This window comes from Phoca vitulina, unplaced genomic scaffold, assembly GCF_004348235.1.
Source record: "Phoca vitulina isolate PV1807 unplaced genomic scaffold, GSC_HSeal_1.0 scaffold15, whole genome shotgun sequence".
In the NCBI taxonomy this organism is placed as follows: domain Eukaryota; kingdom Metazoa; phylum Chordata; class Mammalia; order Carnivora; family Phocidae; genus Phoca; species Phoca vitulina.
This window is the reverse complement of record NW_022589718.1, coordinates 639,994-657,677: the sequence shown is the minus strand read 5'-3', so window position 1 is coordinate 657,677 and position 17,684 is coordinate 639,994. Positions and strand designations below refer to the sequence as shown.

Sequence of the window (17,684 nt, the reverse complement as noted above, 5' to 3'; positions counted from 1 at the left end):
TATCTCTTCCTGTGGCACTGAGGTCTTCTTGGGAGGTCTCAGAGCCACACAGCCATGGGGCCAGCTCTGGCAATAGGCTGAGAGATCCATCTACAGAAACTAGGCTGTGAGCCAAGGGTGGGGTTGCCCCACCCAGTATGTGTTAAGTATTAAAATCCACCCATGGTTGGCTAGTGTAGAAGTAATATTTATCTTGTGTTATACTCGGTTTTATGGAACCATACCCGAAGACAGCAGTCTGCTGTAACTGTACACCAAGTTGATTAAAAATTGAATTAGATATACCTTCTTAAAGAGCTTAAAGGGGAAGTCTCATTGTGAAGAAATAACAAGATTTTGGTATTTTTTTTCCCCTCAAAATATTGTATATTATATGGCTACCAGCTATCCTTCCTGTGCTCCGATGCCATTCTTTTCACTAGCTTTTTTTTTTTGATAGCATGTTTTCTCCTTCCTGCTGTCCTTCTTCGCCTTTCCTGTCTCCTCTGTCCTCAGAATTCAAATTGTCATGGGATCTTTTCCTTTCCCTGATTATTTAGCCATGCTCATGTCTCCCCAATTGTTTCTCCATTCCACATTCTTATCTTCCTGAGCCTCAATAGCCACTGACGGACAGGGACTTTAACTTGCTATGTTGCTGTAGCCATTGTGCATCTACCAGTGAGACTCTTATAAGCTCAGGTTGCTTCCAGACCTGTCTATGGAAGGTGGATGTCTACAGTAGTCCTGTGTCTGCTGGTGATACAAGTGGCAGTAGGAAGAGTGCTGTGCTGGGAGTTGGAAGACTTGGGCTCTGGCCCTTGTTCTGTCTATATCTAAATTCCTAACCTGTCTCTCCATTCACTCATATGGAAAATGAGATTAGATTAAATAATTCACAACGTGGGGCGCCTGGGTGGCTTAGTCGTTAAGCGTCTGCCTTCAGCTTGGGTCATGATCCCGGGGTCCTGGGATCGAGCCTCGTGTCGGGCTCCCTGCTTCTTGGGAAGTCTGTTTCTCCCTCTCCCACTCCCCCTGCTTGTGTTCCCTCTGTCGCTGTGTCTCTCTCTGTCAAATAAATAAATAAAATCTTTAAAAAAAAATTCACAACGTGTATTTCCAACTCCAAAAATCCATTACTTGACTCTATGAAATCATACTAATTCTGGCTCCTTAGATTAGCTCTTTGTGACCAACTAGAATCTTCTTTACAAGAACAGATTGAAAAATAGTGAGGAGACTGTGGAATTGGAGCAGGTAGAATAACACCAAAATTTAGCAACATGCTCAGAGCATTGATAAGATGGAGAGCAAGTGGAAGGAGAGGCCATTTTCCATTCTTCTGTGGTCTTTTTTGGGCTGTGTACACAGCCTGACTTTTGCATCTTTCTTCCATGGAAGCAACAGCCACCAATTACCCTTTTTCAGTCTAAGTTGGCTGATAAGAAATACTTATTTTGAAATCCCAAATGCACTCTGCTCTGAAGATGAGCACAGAGATAGTAGGCTATTGGTATTTTCCTTCTTTTGGCTGAAGGAAGTGACTGATGGTTGCATCTTCTTTATCCCTTCTTAAAGTCCTTGTTTCTCACATGAAAGCAGAAGTGTGACCCACAACAGCTGAAATGAAACCAGAATGTAGGAGGTTAGAGTCCATGTAATTCTCTCTCGATTTTTAGTTATCCAGTGTCTGGATACTGTATCCCCTGCATTTAGGAGAACTATTCTCTCCTCTTTGAACTGAAGAAGTATGGAGTTGGCAGTCAGGAGCCTGGGGTTTTTCTAGTACTTCACATTAGCTCTGTGGCTCTGGGCATGTCACTTACCATTTCTGAGGGGATCTTGTCTTTAAAATGAGGGAGTTGGGCTAGGCAATACTTAGATTTTTTTTTCCAGAGCCAACATGCCATGACCCTGTAATTTTCCTCTTCCATTTGCGAGACCATGAGAAAGGAGTGGCGGTGAGGGAAAAGGAGAGTAACAACAGTCAGGTTCTTCTGATGCCTTGTATAGAGCTTACAACCTCCTTGAAGGCAGAGGCTGTCTTATTTTTGTACAGCACTAAGTCCAGGTTACCACAATGTTTTAAAATTGATTCTTCTTTTCAGTTAGTATATTGATTTTTGCATTTATGAAGGCATCAGCAGTCTAAGCCTCTCTCTGTGGGGAGAACGACCTCCCAGAAACATGAGTGGATTCCAGTCTGAATTTTTCTTGTAGTGATGGCAGAAGTTTTGAACTATCTGTACTTTCATGAGGAGAATGTTTCCCTCTGTGGGGTGGTAGAAACTTTTCTATTGATCTCCCTTTCTGTTTGTTTTTTCTTCAACAAAAGCCTCAAGGACATTTGTTGTTCCCCAGCTTGTAATAAATGTCTGTTGGCATCCAGGTTAAAGGACCTCCTTGTGTTTTGGAACCCTAAGTGAGGGTTAGCAAGGGAACATCAGTGTTTCTTCAGGGAATTATTTGCCTTTGCCTTCTTGATAATGATAGTGCCAATCAAAACATTTGTATTCTGATTGATAAAGTTGAGTACATGCATTGAATGGCTTATCAAGAATATTTTCCGGTCATGAGGAGATCTGAAAATCTCTTTTCCCTATTTTTACTTTTTTTAGTACCACAAAGGCAACTTCAGAGTCGGCAGATTGCCCTGAGTTTAAAATAAATCCTATCTCAGTGAGGGATGCCACTCTTTCAAGTCCTGGAGAATGCTTTGGTTTAGGCTTATACCACTGACTTAAGGGAAGGGTATCAATACGAGTGGAGATTATTATAATTGCATTTAGTTAATCTGTGCTATTGGTCAGCAGAAATAGAAAGCATTTCATTTATTTATATACGTTTATTTTATTCAAAACATTAATTTCGGTATTCTCTCCTGTCAAACTCTTAGACTGGGTTATAGTTTGATTTATTTGTGTTTCTCTCTTCTGCCATGTCCTAACTGACGTAGTAATGTGATGTGCGAAGCTTCACCTGAGGGAGAAGAGGGAGTCAGAGAACTCAAGTAGTCCCGGCCTGTGCAGCTGACATAACTAAGAGGGGGTCGATGTGGTGGTTACAGAGCTCTCTTAGTTTGGAAGTACCTGTCTCCTGAAGCCCTGTCCAGTACCCTTGGAGCGATGACTGAGGATGGACTTGCCGCCCTGCCTATATCACTAATTCTGGGACCACAGACAGGGCCACGTCAGTGGGACCAACGGCCCAGGGGGCAACTACTCCAGCAGATTGCAAGATTTCTCCAGCTTACTGCTGATGTGACAGTCTCTCCTCTTCCCGTCCTCTTCAAGATATTATCTGTATAGATGTGCCAAGCTTGTATGAGTAATATAGTCTCAAGTCAGAATAGTAATAGTGAAAGATGCTATTTACTTTTGAAGAAAAATTCTAATTTACTAAATATATTTCTACCTACTGATTTTTTTCTCCTTAGAACAAACTTACCCTCAAGTTAAAACTTTGTTCTATTTAAATAACAAGATTTTAGACAATCTAGGCTAGTTAGTGAACTCCCATGACATGCTTTGAGCCATCCGTGGCCGTACATTCCTAGACTTGAGTACAAGGCTTTTCCCACCAATTTGGAATGAACTGGTCATTGTAACCAGTTTTGTATGGGACAGTTGTTTCAGATCCTAATCCTATAATGACGTCATTTTCTTTATACCCAAAATAAATGCTGTGCAGACTAGATTATTCTGGAATTTGACTGCTCTATTTTTCTCCCAGTTAAAATCTGTTGCAAAGGGACCGTACTGGTGAACAGTTTCCCTTATAAGTTATTGTTTTTGTGCTTCTAACTTTGCTAGTAATAAATCTTATTTTTCCATGAGAAAGCAGTCCGTTCTATTTAAGGTGGAGTAGGAGTTGTGGTTGAAATTGCAAGCACATCCAGTGTGTTCTATTTTGATTTTCTAGCTTCAGAGTATTCAGTGGAAATGGTTTAATCTCAGTGTGGTTTGGGTTCAAGGGTATAGAATAGTAAGAGCTATAAATATGGTGAATGGAAGAAGGATCATTATTTAGCCAAAATAAAGTGTACTCTAGATTGTTTATACATAAGGCCTTGAATTAGAGAAACTAGTAATCAGTAATAGAGTTCTCAAGTTTCTGATGGAAGGTGTGCATGTCTACCTCAAGTTGTTTATATGGAAAAGAATAGAGGAGAGATCACCTTGTAGAAAATTCCACCTTCTTGAGAACTCCCAGGGGATTGAAGGGGGGACCTTCCTTTACTTTCTTTCTATGATATCTTCCTATTTGATGAGTAATTACCAGAACTCATAGTTTATCCTTGGGAAGCTACAGCTCTTAGGTAATTATGGATATATTTATAAGATTTAAAGAGTATTAATGCAAGTCTTGCCATAACTATTTTATATAATCCCATCAAGCTAACTGCTGGACCTCTTTTAGGGCTAGAATTATAAGTATGCGATGGCTTAGAATCACATGTAGGGCTAAGAACCTGTTTCTTTATCAGGAGATTTATCTTCATAGCCCAAGCTGGCAGTATTACCTTGGGCAAAAAAACCCTCCCTTTTGTCCTGTAAAAGGACAGTAATACAGTAATACCTACTTCCTAGAGGTGTTTCGGTTAAGATAATGCTCATGAAGTGCTTAACACAGTGTGTAGAAAATGTTGGTTGTCATCACCATCTTCACTGTCATCATCATCATTATCAAGTCATTCTGTATACTTGAAAATGCCTGTATTTTCACTATGCTTTTTGTATTATTTCCATTAAGCATAAAGCTTAAATTAGCAACAAGGGACATTATTGCATACTCATTCCTTTTCTACTCTCCTCTATGCTTTGTATCTCTTGGTGTCCTTCGCTCAGGGGTGCTAGGTGAGGTTTAAAGCTGTATCTCAAAGCTATTATTAGAAGAGGAGTTTTCTGGATGCAGAGTTCTTTGCAGGCATCTTTTCAGGGAGAGGGAATTTCCTAATGCCTCTTATGGTACTTTGTTGCATAAAGGAGAAAAAAATAGAAAAATTTAAATAATGTCTGACTCCCTTGCTTAGATTTTTAAGTGTGGTGAGTTTAATTCCTCATGCTGGTATTTATCTATCTAGAACAATAACTTTCAGTTATGGGTCCCTGTAATTCTTCTGATGATTTTATCTTTTATTAACAACCACAGCAGAGACATAGCTTTCTAGAGTGGTGCATTGACAGTGGAAAAAACAACATGGAAACTGAATATATCCTTTTAAAAATTAGAATAATATGAAAATTTATGGGTCTCTGCCCAAGGAAAATCCCGTGCCTGATTCCATAATGTTCTGACAAAAAGGAACCTAAGATGAAGACCTCTGTACCTTAACATTGTACCAGGCTTTCTTTAGTCAATGCACTCATTCTTTGATACATATTTATGTCTAAAACCTTTGCTGCAGAGCTCTCATTGACTGAATATTAACAAAGTCAGCATATTAGTAAAACCATAAATTTTTGTGAGATCTAACTCATCTTAAAACTAAAGAAAAAAATTTATTTTTTTTGAGATTTTATTTTTAAGTAATCTCTACACCTAACATGGGGCTTGAACTTAACCCCGAGGTCAAAAGTCACATGCTGTACCAGCTGAGCCAGCTAGGCACCCATAAAGAAAACATTTAGATTGCTATGAAGAGATCCAAAAAAGATGTTTCCATTTAAGCCCATGGCGAGAGCATTTTTATGTCAAAAATAAACTACCTCTAAGAGCCTACCTCTAAGCAGTCTCTGCAGCACAGAGGGGTTATAAAGGCATGTGAACTTGGGAACTGTGCAGTCTTGAGCTGCTTTGGGATAATGGTGATGCTATACAGAGTAGTTGTGGTTTCTGTCCAAGGAGCTCTGGTTGTGGGCTAAATGCTAGTTGGTGTGATCCTCAGTCTCATTGTGTATCCAGCAGTAGGCTTCAGGTACTACTTCCTTCTTGGGATTCTAAGACACTTGAAGTACCGACTAAAATGGGAGAATGGTGAAGTCCATCTGATTGTTGGCCTTGGAAACAGCAGAGGAGGGGCTCTTCACTGCCTTCCTGCTCCTACAACTAGTAGCTAGGGTTTCTTTATCAGCTGTATACCTCCATTGGCCTTGAGTATTCTGCTTACAAATAGAGTAGGTACTAATTAAACAAAGAAAGGGGCCAGGGACCCTTTGTTAGTTTATGCTTTTAAATTCATTTTGTTACCCTCATATACTGAGTCACGCAGGATTTTTCTACAGGTCGTGTGGCTCAGTGTACAACACTCTTCCTTCCCTGATCCTTCTGAGACTTCCTGAGAATGGTTCATGCCTGTTAGCAGCAAACAACTGTCTCTTGAAAAACTCAAGAGAATTTTGTCCGTCATCATCATAGTTGAGTCATCCAGGCATGACCGGTTGATACCAGCTGGCTGGGTGCAACCCAGAAAAGCCCACCCACTCACCAGCATCCTTCTTTTTATCCAGTTCAAACAACGCCTGCACTTCCGTTCTCCATTTCCATATGGGATCCAGGGAGCCCTTTCTCTTCGTGGCAAGTAAGGGCGATTGATTCCTCCATGCTAGTGGGTTTTAAAACCTGTGTGTGTGTGTGTGTGTGTGTGTGTGTGTGTGTGTGTGTGTGAGAGAGAGAGAGAGGGAGAGTTTAAATAGACATTTTTAAAAATAAAGTATTATAAAGAACTCTCAGTTTTATCGGATAGTTGAAAGTGGAACTTGCTTTGTCTGAAGCTTAAATGGGGTGATACTGAATTCTACTCCAGGCATCGCCAGCCCTCCTCAGGCACTGCTTTCATGAGTTGTCCTTGCTAAGAATACATAACCTATTTCTCCGTGCTTTTCCGTGCTGTGCACAAACATGCATACACACAGGAACACAAGTTAACAAGCCATAACAAGTAGGACAGTTTACTAAGCCACCACAAAGTTAGGTACTACCTAACTGCCTTAAGCATGAATTGTCACTCCTGGCCAGGGGTTTACCAGGCAGTTTAGGTTATAAACTTGATTTTTACCCAACAGAAATTATGAGACTTCTTTTGCTTTCCATCCCCTACTTAGGTTCTTGTTTTAGTACTTTTTAAGTAGCACATAGTATTCTAATAACCTTACCAGGTATAGTAGACTATTGTAGAATTTTAGAGAGAGAAGGGACATTCATTCAGTCCCTCCCTACACACATGCACACACATACACACACACACACACGAGTGTTGTGCAGATGAATGAATATACTAAGGTTAAGGTAGTAAGGCAGCTTGCCCCAAATCTCACAACTAATGATGAAATGGAGACAAGAATTCAACTGTCTTGACTGCCGTATATATCCTGCTGTTCCAGAATGTCTTCCAACATGTGCCTCCCGCATCTGACCACTATTTGTAAATCTGCCCTACCACACTGGCGTCACAGACCTGTCCTAGGGATGCGGGATAAGCCGTGTGATGTCTTAGACAGTCCAGATACACATCCCAGCTCTGGCATGCTGCTCACCTGTGCCTCAGTTTTCCCATTTGTCAAGTAGATATACTAATAATACCTACTTCATAGAGTTGATATGAAAAGTAAATATGCTAATGCCTGTAAAAGTCTCAGAACAGTGCCTAGAACAGTGAAAGTGCTTAATACACATTAACTGTTGTTTTTATCTGAATGCAGCTATGCATTGAATGGCAGTGGAGAGAAATTGAGTGAAGTCCATTATGGATCACTGCAATGAAACACTGCAATGTTTACCACAACCTGGGCAGACCAACTAGGGTTCATTTAGTTCATTTAGCATTAGCAAAATATATACCAACCACTCAGGTCATCTCTAGAAGGCCACCATGTTTGTCATAAGTGTTTTGAGACATTTGGCTTAGCCTCCCCTCCAGTACACACCTCTCCATACCCCAGACTGTAACCAGGAGTGATTGGGGGCATGAGGCTTAGCTGCTTAGCATGATATGGTGGGATGTTTTCAAACAGAGGAAGGTAGTTCTTGCTCTAAGCTCCTTAGGCTTATTCACTTGGCAATCACATTCCTTTGAGATAATGCAGAGTAGTTTTGTTTGAGACCCAGAGGACAAAGGGATCAGCAGTAGGATCCTTAAAGGCTCATGGGATGGTTAGTTTTTACAAAGCATAAGCCATTATTTTGTTCGTTCATATAATAATGTAAATTATTATGTGGAACAGTATGTGGGAGGAGAGAGACAAGTTTTTATGGAACGATGGCACTGCATTGTCTGTCTATGTGAATGATGTGGGTGAAATAACCACAAAGTATTGCTAAGTAACTACCACATCTGTCAGTCCACTGCCATAGGCTGCGTGGGAGGCAGGGAGATACTGTGTGGAGCTAACTGTGTCATCACTGTGTCATGGGAGAGCTACAGTCAAGCCCAAGTCTTGCTTTGTGTGCTAAAATACTTGGAGGATAACCCCATTGGTACTTTGAGCTCAGTGTTGAGTTGACTTACAGTGGGTGATACCTGTGGTGAGTGGTGTGTTCTAGAACTACTGGAGCTGCAAAACCTTCTTAGGAAATTTATTTTTCTCTGGGTGAGTAATCCTGGTTCCAGCTTACATTTGCAGAAGTGTTTCTTCTCTAAGTAGGCCTCCTCTGTGACTGGCCACAGCCTGTCTGTCACTCCCTTCTCTTTGCTGTAGCAAACAGGCTCCACCTTTAAGGGCCAGGAGTTGTATGAGGAGAAGCAAACTCAAGGTGCTTTGGTGGAGAGAGAATTCTGTGAGGAAGATGTCCCTAGAGGAACCAGGGAAATTTGCCTTTTGACAAAGGATCTTTTAAAGGGAAAGCTTTGCTCTGTTGTTTTTTGGTCGTTTTCCTCTTTCAGGCTTAAGAAACAATTTTCCTTTGAAAGTAAGTTAGATTTGTGTCTAAAAGTTCAATGGAGAAAATGTGCTTGCACTAGGGATGTCTTTTCTGTCTGTGCTCTGATGAGATAATAATGCAAGAAACCGATGAATTCACCAATTCAGAACACTTGTAAATGGTGTACTCTCAAGTTAGGATGCTGGCACACTTCTGTGGCTCTCTTCTGCTTAAAATGAGGAGCAGTACCTTGGCTGCTTTTGAGAGAGCTTAGTACAAGAAGTGGTGTTTTGAGATTTAGTTCCCTTTTTGAAAGACCCCTTCCTTCTGTTTGTTTTAAAGTTGGTTTTGAGTTGTCTGCCATTTCTATTTGTATGATAAGCCCATTTCCTCTGGGTTATTTGTAGAATATTTAGAGACTGATTGTGATTACTGAGAAACAGGGCCAAAGTTATATTTTTGAACTGCTTTTAGCCAAAAAAGGTTGTCAGCCACTGAAGGCTTATATTTGTTTTATTGAACGTTATAATTTTTAAAAAAGTTGAACTTTGGTTTGTGTGTACTTAAAAAAGTTTCCCTAACTCTATGTAGTTTTGTTGTTGTTTGTTTTTTTTAAAGAGAACAGGACACATTTAGTGAATAATGATACTTAGCTTTACTAATCACAGAAGTACTTTTGGAGAGCAGATGCAGACTATTTCCTTTCCAGGAAACCCATGTTCTAACACTTATCAAGAGTGGTAAGACAATGCAGTCCTTTGGATAATATTTTAGACTTAATGTTTCTTGATCACATCATGAAGCCATAGCTCTACATGAAATCAAAACTTAAACTCTAGTATTATTGGCAGAAGATTGTTTAGAAACTAAAAGCCCTGCTCAGGGCTGCCGGGTGAATACAGGTGTGAGCTTTGTCAGATGGCATTGTGCGATAACTGGTTAAGCCATATGATTCATCAGATAAATGAGATAACTTAAAGCCATTCATAATTATGCTTTTTATTAGAGAGACTGGAGAGCTTTGTCTACACAGGGCGGGCATCTAGAACAGTCCTGTATCGTTTCATTCTCAGACTGACCCTCCCTTACCCAGTGGCTGTCTGTCTGATGTACAACATGACATTTTGAAGATAGAACGAGTTGTTGATCTGATTGAGGTTAGAAGAGAGTCATCCTAATTCTTACCCAAGGTGGAGTACTTGAAAACCTTAGAGCTGACCAGGAAAGTATGTATATTTTATGGTCTTTTGCCAGTTAGTAATAAAGTGTTAAAAACAGTGATATCTTGGTAACCTAACTAAGTGATATGAAAATTAGGCCATTAGGATGGAGAGGGAAAGCATGGTCACTTTCTTCCGGAGACCACTCTGACTTTCATTGAACTTGCTCTCTTACTCCTCTTGAACTCTATGTAGGCAAACCTGGGTTTATTTTACTTTGGTAATGTTTTATTTTTTTGTTTCTAATTTTTAATTTTTTAAGATTTTATTTATTTGAGAGTGAGTGAGCGAGAGAGAGAATGAGTGGGAGGGGGGAAGAGCAGAGGGAGAGGGAGAAGCAGACTCCCCACTGATCAGGGAGCCTCGACGTGGGGCTCGATCCGGGGACTCCAGGATCATGACCCGAGCCAAAGGCAGCTGCTTAACTGACTGAGCCACCCAGGCACCCCCTGGGTAATTTAAATGACATTAATTAAAATATGGTATTATGGTATTGGCATGTGTCGAGAAGACTTGTTTACCACAAAGGAGTGAAGAAGCTCTTGGTAGAGCTGGGCCCCTGGTCCAATAAGTGCCCAAGAACTTGTTCATGGCTGATTCAAGAGCATCTTGCACTTGCTCTCTGTCTTCTACTTTCTGGACCTTGATTTTTGCACATGAAATGCTGTCCACTGGAGTTTTAAGATTATGTATACTATCTGTGTCTGCTACTGGTAGTATTATGTATACTACTACTATCTGGGCTTCTGTTTTTTGTTTCTGAGCATAATTCCCACCCCCACCTTGAAGGTCTCCTAGTTCCTTTCTGTCCTGGATATGTAGCTAAAAGCCTTACCCATCAGATCAAAGCAGAAACCAAAGAACTTAATTTTTTTTTTATTAGTTTCAGAGGTGGAATTTAGTGATTCATCAATTGCATAAAACACCCAGTGCTGATTTGCCTCCCTCTCTGTTTCTGTCTTATTTTATTTTTCCTTCCCTTCCCCTATGTTCATCTGTTTTGTTTCTTAAATTCCACATATGAGTGAAATCATATGGTGTTTGTCTTTCTCTGACTGACTTACTTTGCTTAGCATAATACCCTCTGGTTCCATCCATGTCGCTGCAAATGGCAAGGTTTCATTCTTTTTGATGGCTGAGTAATATAATATAATATAATTATATATTATTTATATTATATTATAAAATATATTATATATTGCCATATATATATACCACATCTTTATCCATTCATCTGTCGATAGACATCTGGGCTCTTTCCATAGTTTGGCTGTTGTGGACATTGCTGCTATAAACATTGGGGTGCATGTGCGCCTTTGAATCACTATGTTTGTATCCTTTGGATAAATACCTAGTAGTGCAATTGCTGGGTCATAGGGTAGCTCTATTTTTCACTTTTTGAGAAACTTCCATACTGTTTTGAGGAGTGACTGCACCAGTTTGCATTCCCACCAGCAGTGTAAGAGGGTTCCCCTTTCTCCACGTCCTCGCCAACATCTATTGTTTCCTAGGTTGTTCATTTTAGCCATTCAGACTGGTGTGAAGTAGTATCTCATTGTGGTTTTGATTTATATTTCCCCGATGCCAAGTGATGTGGAGCATTTTTTCATGTGTCTGTTGGCCATTTGTATGTCTTCTTTGAAGAAATGTCTGTTCATGTCTTCTTCCCATTTCTTGACTGTTTTTTTTGTTTTGTTTTGTTTTTTGGCTGTTGAGTTTGATAAGTCAAAGAACTTAATTTGAATAACACTTGCATGTATACTAAAAACCCAACCACTTAAAAAGGAATCTAATTCTAAAAGGAAAGTATTTATTCATAGAAGACAATTTCAGAAGTAAAGTATATATTCGTTGAAGACAACCTGAAAAACACAAAGAAGAAAACAATCTATTATTCTACCACCAAGGAATTAGTGCTGTTGCCATTTTGGTATATGCATTTTCAATGTGTGTGTGCATGTGCACACATGTGCACAGAATATATCAAGTTTATTTAGATAGCATTTCCCTAAGTTTGGTGCAGACACTATTTGTGGTATATGAGATATTGTAGAAAATATATGAATGAGCATGTTTCGTTAATAAGTATATATTCTAATATGTATTATAAAATTATAACTAGCACATCAAATCTGTGATTTCATGGTTACAATTACTGTGAAAGACCTTTAGTTGTTGGGAGTCCTCAGCACCTCTTCATTGCCTTACTCCTTAGGTGATTTCACTAGGTCTTTAATATCTAGCACACCGGCAATCTGGTCAGCTCTACCTTCAAAATATATTAAAATTAAATTCTTTCACCATTCCAAATGCCATCATGATCCAAATGATCCACGTCACAATGGCTTATTACAATATCCTTTTAACTAGTGTCCCACTTCAGTCTTTTTTCAATCTCTGTTGACTTCTCATCTCAGAGCAGAAGCCAGAATCCTTACCATGATGTGTAAGTCCTTGCAAAATATACCCCATGTCTGCACCCCATAACTTTATGATCTCATCTCCATTCACTCTTATACTCACTTTGCTTCACTCACATTGGCTTCTTTGCCCTTCTTTGAATACACCAGACATGTTTCCACCTCTTCCTTTGCCCTTGTTATTCCATCTTCCTGGAATGTTCTCTCTCTGTCTCATGGCCAGTCCCTTCACTTCAGGTCTTTCTAGTGAGCATTTACCTGGCTACCTTCTCTAAAATTCTAACCCCTTTCCCCACAAAGCCTCATATTCCCCTTGCCTGCTTTATTTTTTCTCCCTAACCATGTCACCAACATGCTGTATATGTTATTTACACTAAAATGTAAGCACCACTAGGGTAGGGATTTTTGTCTGCTTTAGTCATTGCTGAATTTCCAGCGCCTCCAACAGTTCCTGGCATAGGGCACTCAGTAAAACCTTGTCGGAAGAGTAGGTTAAATAAAAATCATGAGCTGACTTAAGGAGTAATGTCAAGTAAATCAGTACATGTGGTGAAGGGGTATATATAAAAATCATGAAAGTGATGAATGATGTTTGAGAAACACTGATTTAAGTAATCTTTGAGTTTGTTTCTTTTGTGTTATTATAAATAGTACTGTGGTAAATATTCTTAAGTAATTTTTTTGTGCATGTTTATCATTATTTCCTTCAACTAAATGCTTAAAAGTGTAATTTCGGATTCTTAGGCTATATAGTTTTTAAGTCTTACAAAAACTAGAAACTTTACAGTTTACATTCCTCCCTCCAGTGTATGAGTTGTCCGTATTTCCTCCCATACCCCGCTGTGCAGTTATCTCAGTCCTTTCTTATCTTTTCCAGTTGAATAGCTAAAGAAGCTATCTGAGTACCTTAACCTGTACTTCTTTAATAACTTATTTTTTGTATGAGCATTTTGTCACATGTTTAATTCTGATCTTTTTATCCTTTTTTGTGAATTATTTGCTCATGTCTGTTTTGGTCTGGGCCCTGGGTGTAGTGGATTGAAAACCTACATGAACTGGTTTTATAGGACTGATATCACAGGCACTCTGGTTTATCTTGGGGAATAGAATACAAAGGACAGTCATACCTCCCAGAGACAGGAACTGGAGAGTCAGCCTCCTTCCCTCATCGTGACTCTCCTGCTTTTCTTTACATCCTGCATTTCCCTTTCCTCCAGGCCTCTTTGCTCTCCCATAACTCTTTATTCCATCTGGCTTTGGCTTGCCACGTCACTTAGTTCAGCCTCTACTTTAACATGACCCTTCAGTTCAGGTACCCTTCATCATCTGAGTGCCATGGATATCTGTGTCCCAGATTTCTAGGAGTGAGCAATCGATTGGCTCAGTTTCACTCCGTGTTCAGTCAGCGGAGATCAGGATGGGGGTTGAGGTACTTGGGGCCTGTTCTTTCCAGGCACTGTGGATGAAACAGCTTCTCTAGGAGAGACACAGCAACTAGAATGTTCAGTACAGTGTCCTTTGCCCATTTTTTGATTGGTTGTGTTCATTTATCTCTTTTGGGTCCGTAGAAGTCCTTTACATATGTAGGCTAGTGTTGTCTTTATCTTATGGGTGTTTTTCTGTCCATTTATCATTTTTCTTTTGCTTGGTGTTTTTGCCATGTAATTAAATCTGTCAGTTAAAACATGATTTCTGCTGGTGTAATGTTGAGAAATACCTTCTCTGTGAGGAAATTTTACATTTAGCTATATTTTCTTCTAGTTCTTGATGGTTTTAATTTTTATGTGCCCCCTGAATTGTGTTAAATTTTAGAGGAATTTGAGAAATGATTATCTTTGCCATTTTCATTCCAGGAGTATAGTCTTTATTTAGTACTCATCTTTTTTTTTCTCAGCAAAGTTTTATAGCTTTATTTTAGTTCTGTGCTTTTAAGTTTATTCCTAGCTACTTTATAAATTTTATTCTTATTATGAGTAGGATTTTTTTTTCAGTTATGTTTTCTAGTTGCTCCTTCATGGTTTATTAAAGCTATTTTAAAAATATTTTTATTTTATAATTGACCATCTCAGGCAGGCTGGCTCATACTAGTTCTAATAACTTTTTTACTTGATACTTTTGGGCTTTACATGTGGAGAATTTTAATATATAAGTAATAATCACTTTATTTCTACCTTCATCTCTTCCTTTCTTCTTTCATTTATTTTGTGGTAAATCTTTTAGGATGAGGATAATAATAGTTGTATTGAAATGTAGGACATGTCTTATACTTTTGTATTTTGTTAGGGATAATTCTGATTAGAATGCTCTGGGAACATATAAGTAAATGAAACTAGTGGAAAATGGGTCTTGACCCTCAGTTTTTTTCCACTGCCTTGTGTTAGAGCCTGAACATTTCACTTGCTACACTATTTCTGGTCCAGCCACTGTCTCTAGAAAGTCCCTGTTAAAATGCACATATGATCCCTCCCATTAACATATTATACTTGCTACTATAGCATGTCATGGACTTAGTTTTCTGATGGATTTAGTTTTCTGTTTCTGGTCTACTATTATTATGGAAAATTGAGAAATACACCTTAAATGGAATAGAAAGTGTTTCGATGCTGATGTCAGCAGGAAACCTTCATAATGTAGCAGCTGCATGCCTCTCTAGCTTCCCTTTTGCCAACTCTGTGTTCTGCATACCTCCCACTTCCACCCCATAACTTCAACCATAGTGAATTTTTGCTCTCTTAACTATGTTTTCTTCTTGTGCATTGGGTTTTCCTGTTTTTTTCCCCCACTCTTAGCATCCTTGTCCTCAGGGTCAGCTTCAGTATTACTTTCTCTGGGAAGGCTGATATCCTTAGACTAAGTTGTGTCCAATCATGTATTCCTAATGCACCTGGTATTTTCTTTAAAATAACATTGTAATTTTTAGGGGCACCTGGGTGGGTCAGTCAGTTAAGCATCTGCCTTTGGCTCAGGTCATGATCCCAGGGTCCTGGGTCCAGGGTCCTGGGATCAAGTCCCACATCGGGCTCCCTGCCCAGTGGAGGCCCTGCTTCTCCCTTTCCCTCTGCTACTCCCCCTGCTTATGGGCTCTCTCTCTCTCTCTCTGTCAAATAAATAAACAAATAAATAAATAAAATATTTTTTAAAATAACATTGTAATTTTTGAAATCATGCATTTTAAAAATTGTTACAGCTATTCAACTGTAACCTCAAACTGCAATGCCAGAGAGTGTATCTTGTATCTGCTTTATTGACCATTGTGTCTGATACATAAAAGTTCTCACCCAGTAAATGCTTCCTAAATTAATGATTAAAAGGGGAATGGAGGATAGTGCTTGGCACGCTTATCAGTGAGTTTATCAGTAAGATACTGCAGGGAGCTGCCTGGATTAGCAACAGTAGTAGCAAGAGGGAAGTTGGTGGAGTTGAAAAGGGGTAGGGACAGCGTATGCCTGTGTCAGAAACATTTAGTTGTACCTGGATCTGAACCCATGCAGAACTGAAGGGAAGGCCTGTCTTCTGTTACTGGAGTCTGAATTAAGAGTTTTGAGGAATGTAGAAGGCCGTTTCATACATGGATGAATTCTGTATACCCTTGTGTACCCTTGGACATGAAGGAAAATATAACCCTGTACTTTATGCTTTTCCCCTTTAATTTATTTGCTCTCCAGGGTTGAAGTAGTGCAGCTACTGGACTTTTACATCCTCTAAAATGGCAGCTGCCTCATAAAGTTCAGGAACCCCACCTACAAGAAAGACCATGTTTAAGAAGCCTGAGTTTGAAAAAAGGCAACAGGAAAAACAGGAATGTCTACAAAAATGTAGTATTTGGTGCTCTTTTGTTGTCAAAAGAAAGGAAGGTTTGCTTTTGTGAGCCTGGATAGTACCAGTTTATGAAAATATTTCCAGCAGTGAATAAAAAATTATCATATGGTTTCAGTGTTCTTCAAGTTAAACTCGTCTTCCTATGCGTCTTTTCTGTGTATTATCATACTCTATTATAAATTATAAACTGTGGGGCGCCTGGGTGACTCAGTTGGTTAAGCGTCTGTCTTCGGCTCAGGTCATGATCCCTGGGTCCTGGGATCAAGCCCCACATTTGGCTCCCTGCTCAGTGGATAGCTTTCTTCTCCCTCTCCACTCTCTCCGTCTGCCCCCCTCCCCCTCCCAGCTCGCTCGCTCTCTCTCTCTCAAATAAATAAAATCTTAAAAAAAAAAAAAAATTAGGGGCGCCTGGGTGGCTCATTCGTTAAGCGTCTGCCTTCGGCTCAGGTCACGATCCCAGGGTCCTGGGATCGAGCCCCACATCAGGCTCCCTGCTCGGTGGGGAGCCTGCTTCTCCCTCTCCCACTCCCCCTGCTTGTGTTCCCTCTCTTGCTGTGTCTCTCTCTGTCAAATAAATAAAATCTTTAAAAAAAAAAAAAAAAAAAAAATTATAAACTTGTAACTCAGAACTGAATATAAAGGAAGACCAAATATATTTTTGGTTTTTATTTTCTATGTCTCATTTATTCGTACTATGTCTTTCTTAGGCAATCTGCTGTTTGACATAATGTTAAAAACAAACATAGCAATTGAGCTGATTTTATGTGAGATTACTATATGACTAATAAACAAGTTGAGACTGTGTATTTTGGCAGTTTGAGTTGTGGTGCTGTATTTCAGTTCAGAGTAATTCTAGAGCTGAACACTGGCTCAGATTTAATTAACCCTTTCACTTTACAGACAAGGTAGCTGAGATATTAAGTGACTTACCTGAGGTCATGTGGCTTTCCAGTTTCAGAGCCAGACTAGTAATAGTAGCCACACTGTTGTATGCGCTTGATGACGGTAATACTCTTACCTATCTTACAGAAGAGGAAACTGAGGTGCAGAGAAGTAACTTGCCCACCTTCACACAGCTGTTGCACACGAAGCCAGGATGTGAACCAAGGTCAGGGTCTCACATGCCTGCTTTTAACCATTGAGTTGTTTTGTTTCTCCACTCAGTATTCTGTGCTGTTAACCATGCTGCCACCTAGCATTGTTTCAGCATTGCTGTTTATCCAGTATTTGGCTCTTAGAGGTGCTTTTCATACCTGATAATGGTATTAGATTTTCCCCAAGACATGCTCTGTTCCCAGAGCTGGTTGAGGTTGAATGGGTCTAGTCTGTGATTAAGGAACCTTGAGACAGGAAATAGGTCTGCAAGCAGTAGGGCCAGTTCCCCCAAAAGACAAATACAGCCTCTTCAGGGACATAGCTAAGGTTATGCTGCAGTCCTTTTATTTCC

The 17,684-nt window shown here is 39.7% G+C and overlaps 1 protein-coding gene across 5 annotated transcripts in view; it reads left to right on the top strand.

The window, feature by feature from the left end:
• Positions 1–17,684, top strand: part of PSD3 (pleckstrin and Sec7 domain containing 3) — a 602,311-nt gene that overhangs the window by 189,942 nt on the left and 394,685 nt on the right. The window contains exon 1 of one of the 5 annotated variants that reach the window (XM_032413275.1): positions 6,149–6,499. The exons of the other annotated variants lie outside the window; for them this stretch is intronic. Within the exon in view, the coding sequence (XP_032269166.1) occupies positions 6,270–6,499 (230 nt within the window). The 5' untranslated portion in view covers positions 6,149–6,269. Of the gene's footprint in view, positions 1–6,148; positions 6,500–17,684 lie in introns of those variants that run through there. 5 annotated transcript variants of the gene reach the window in all.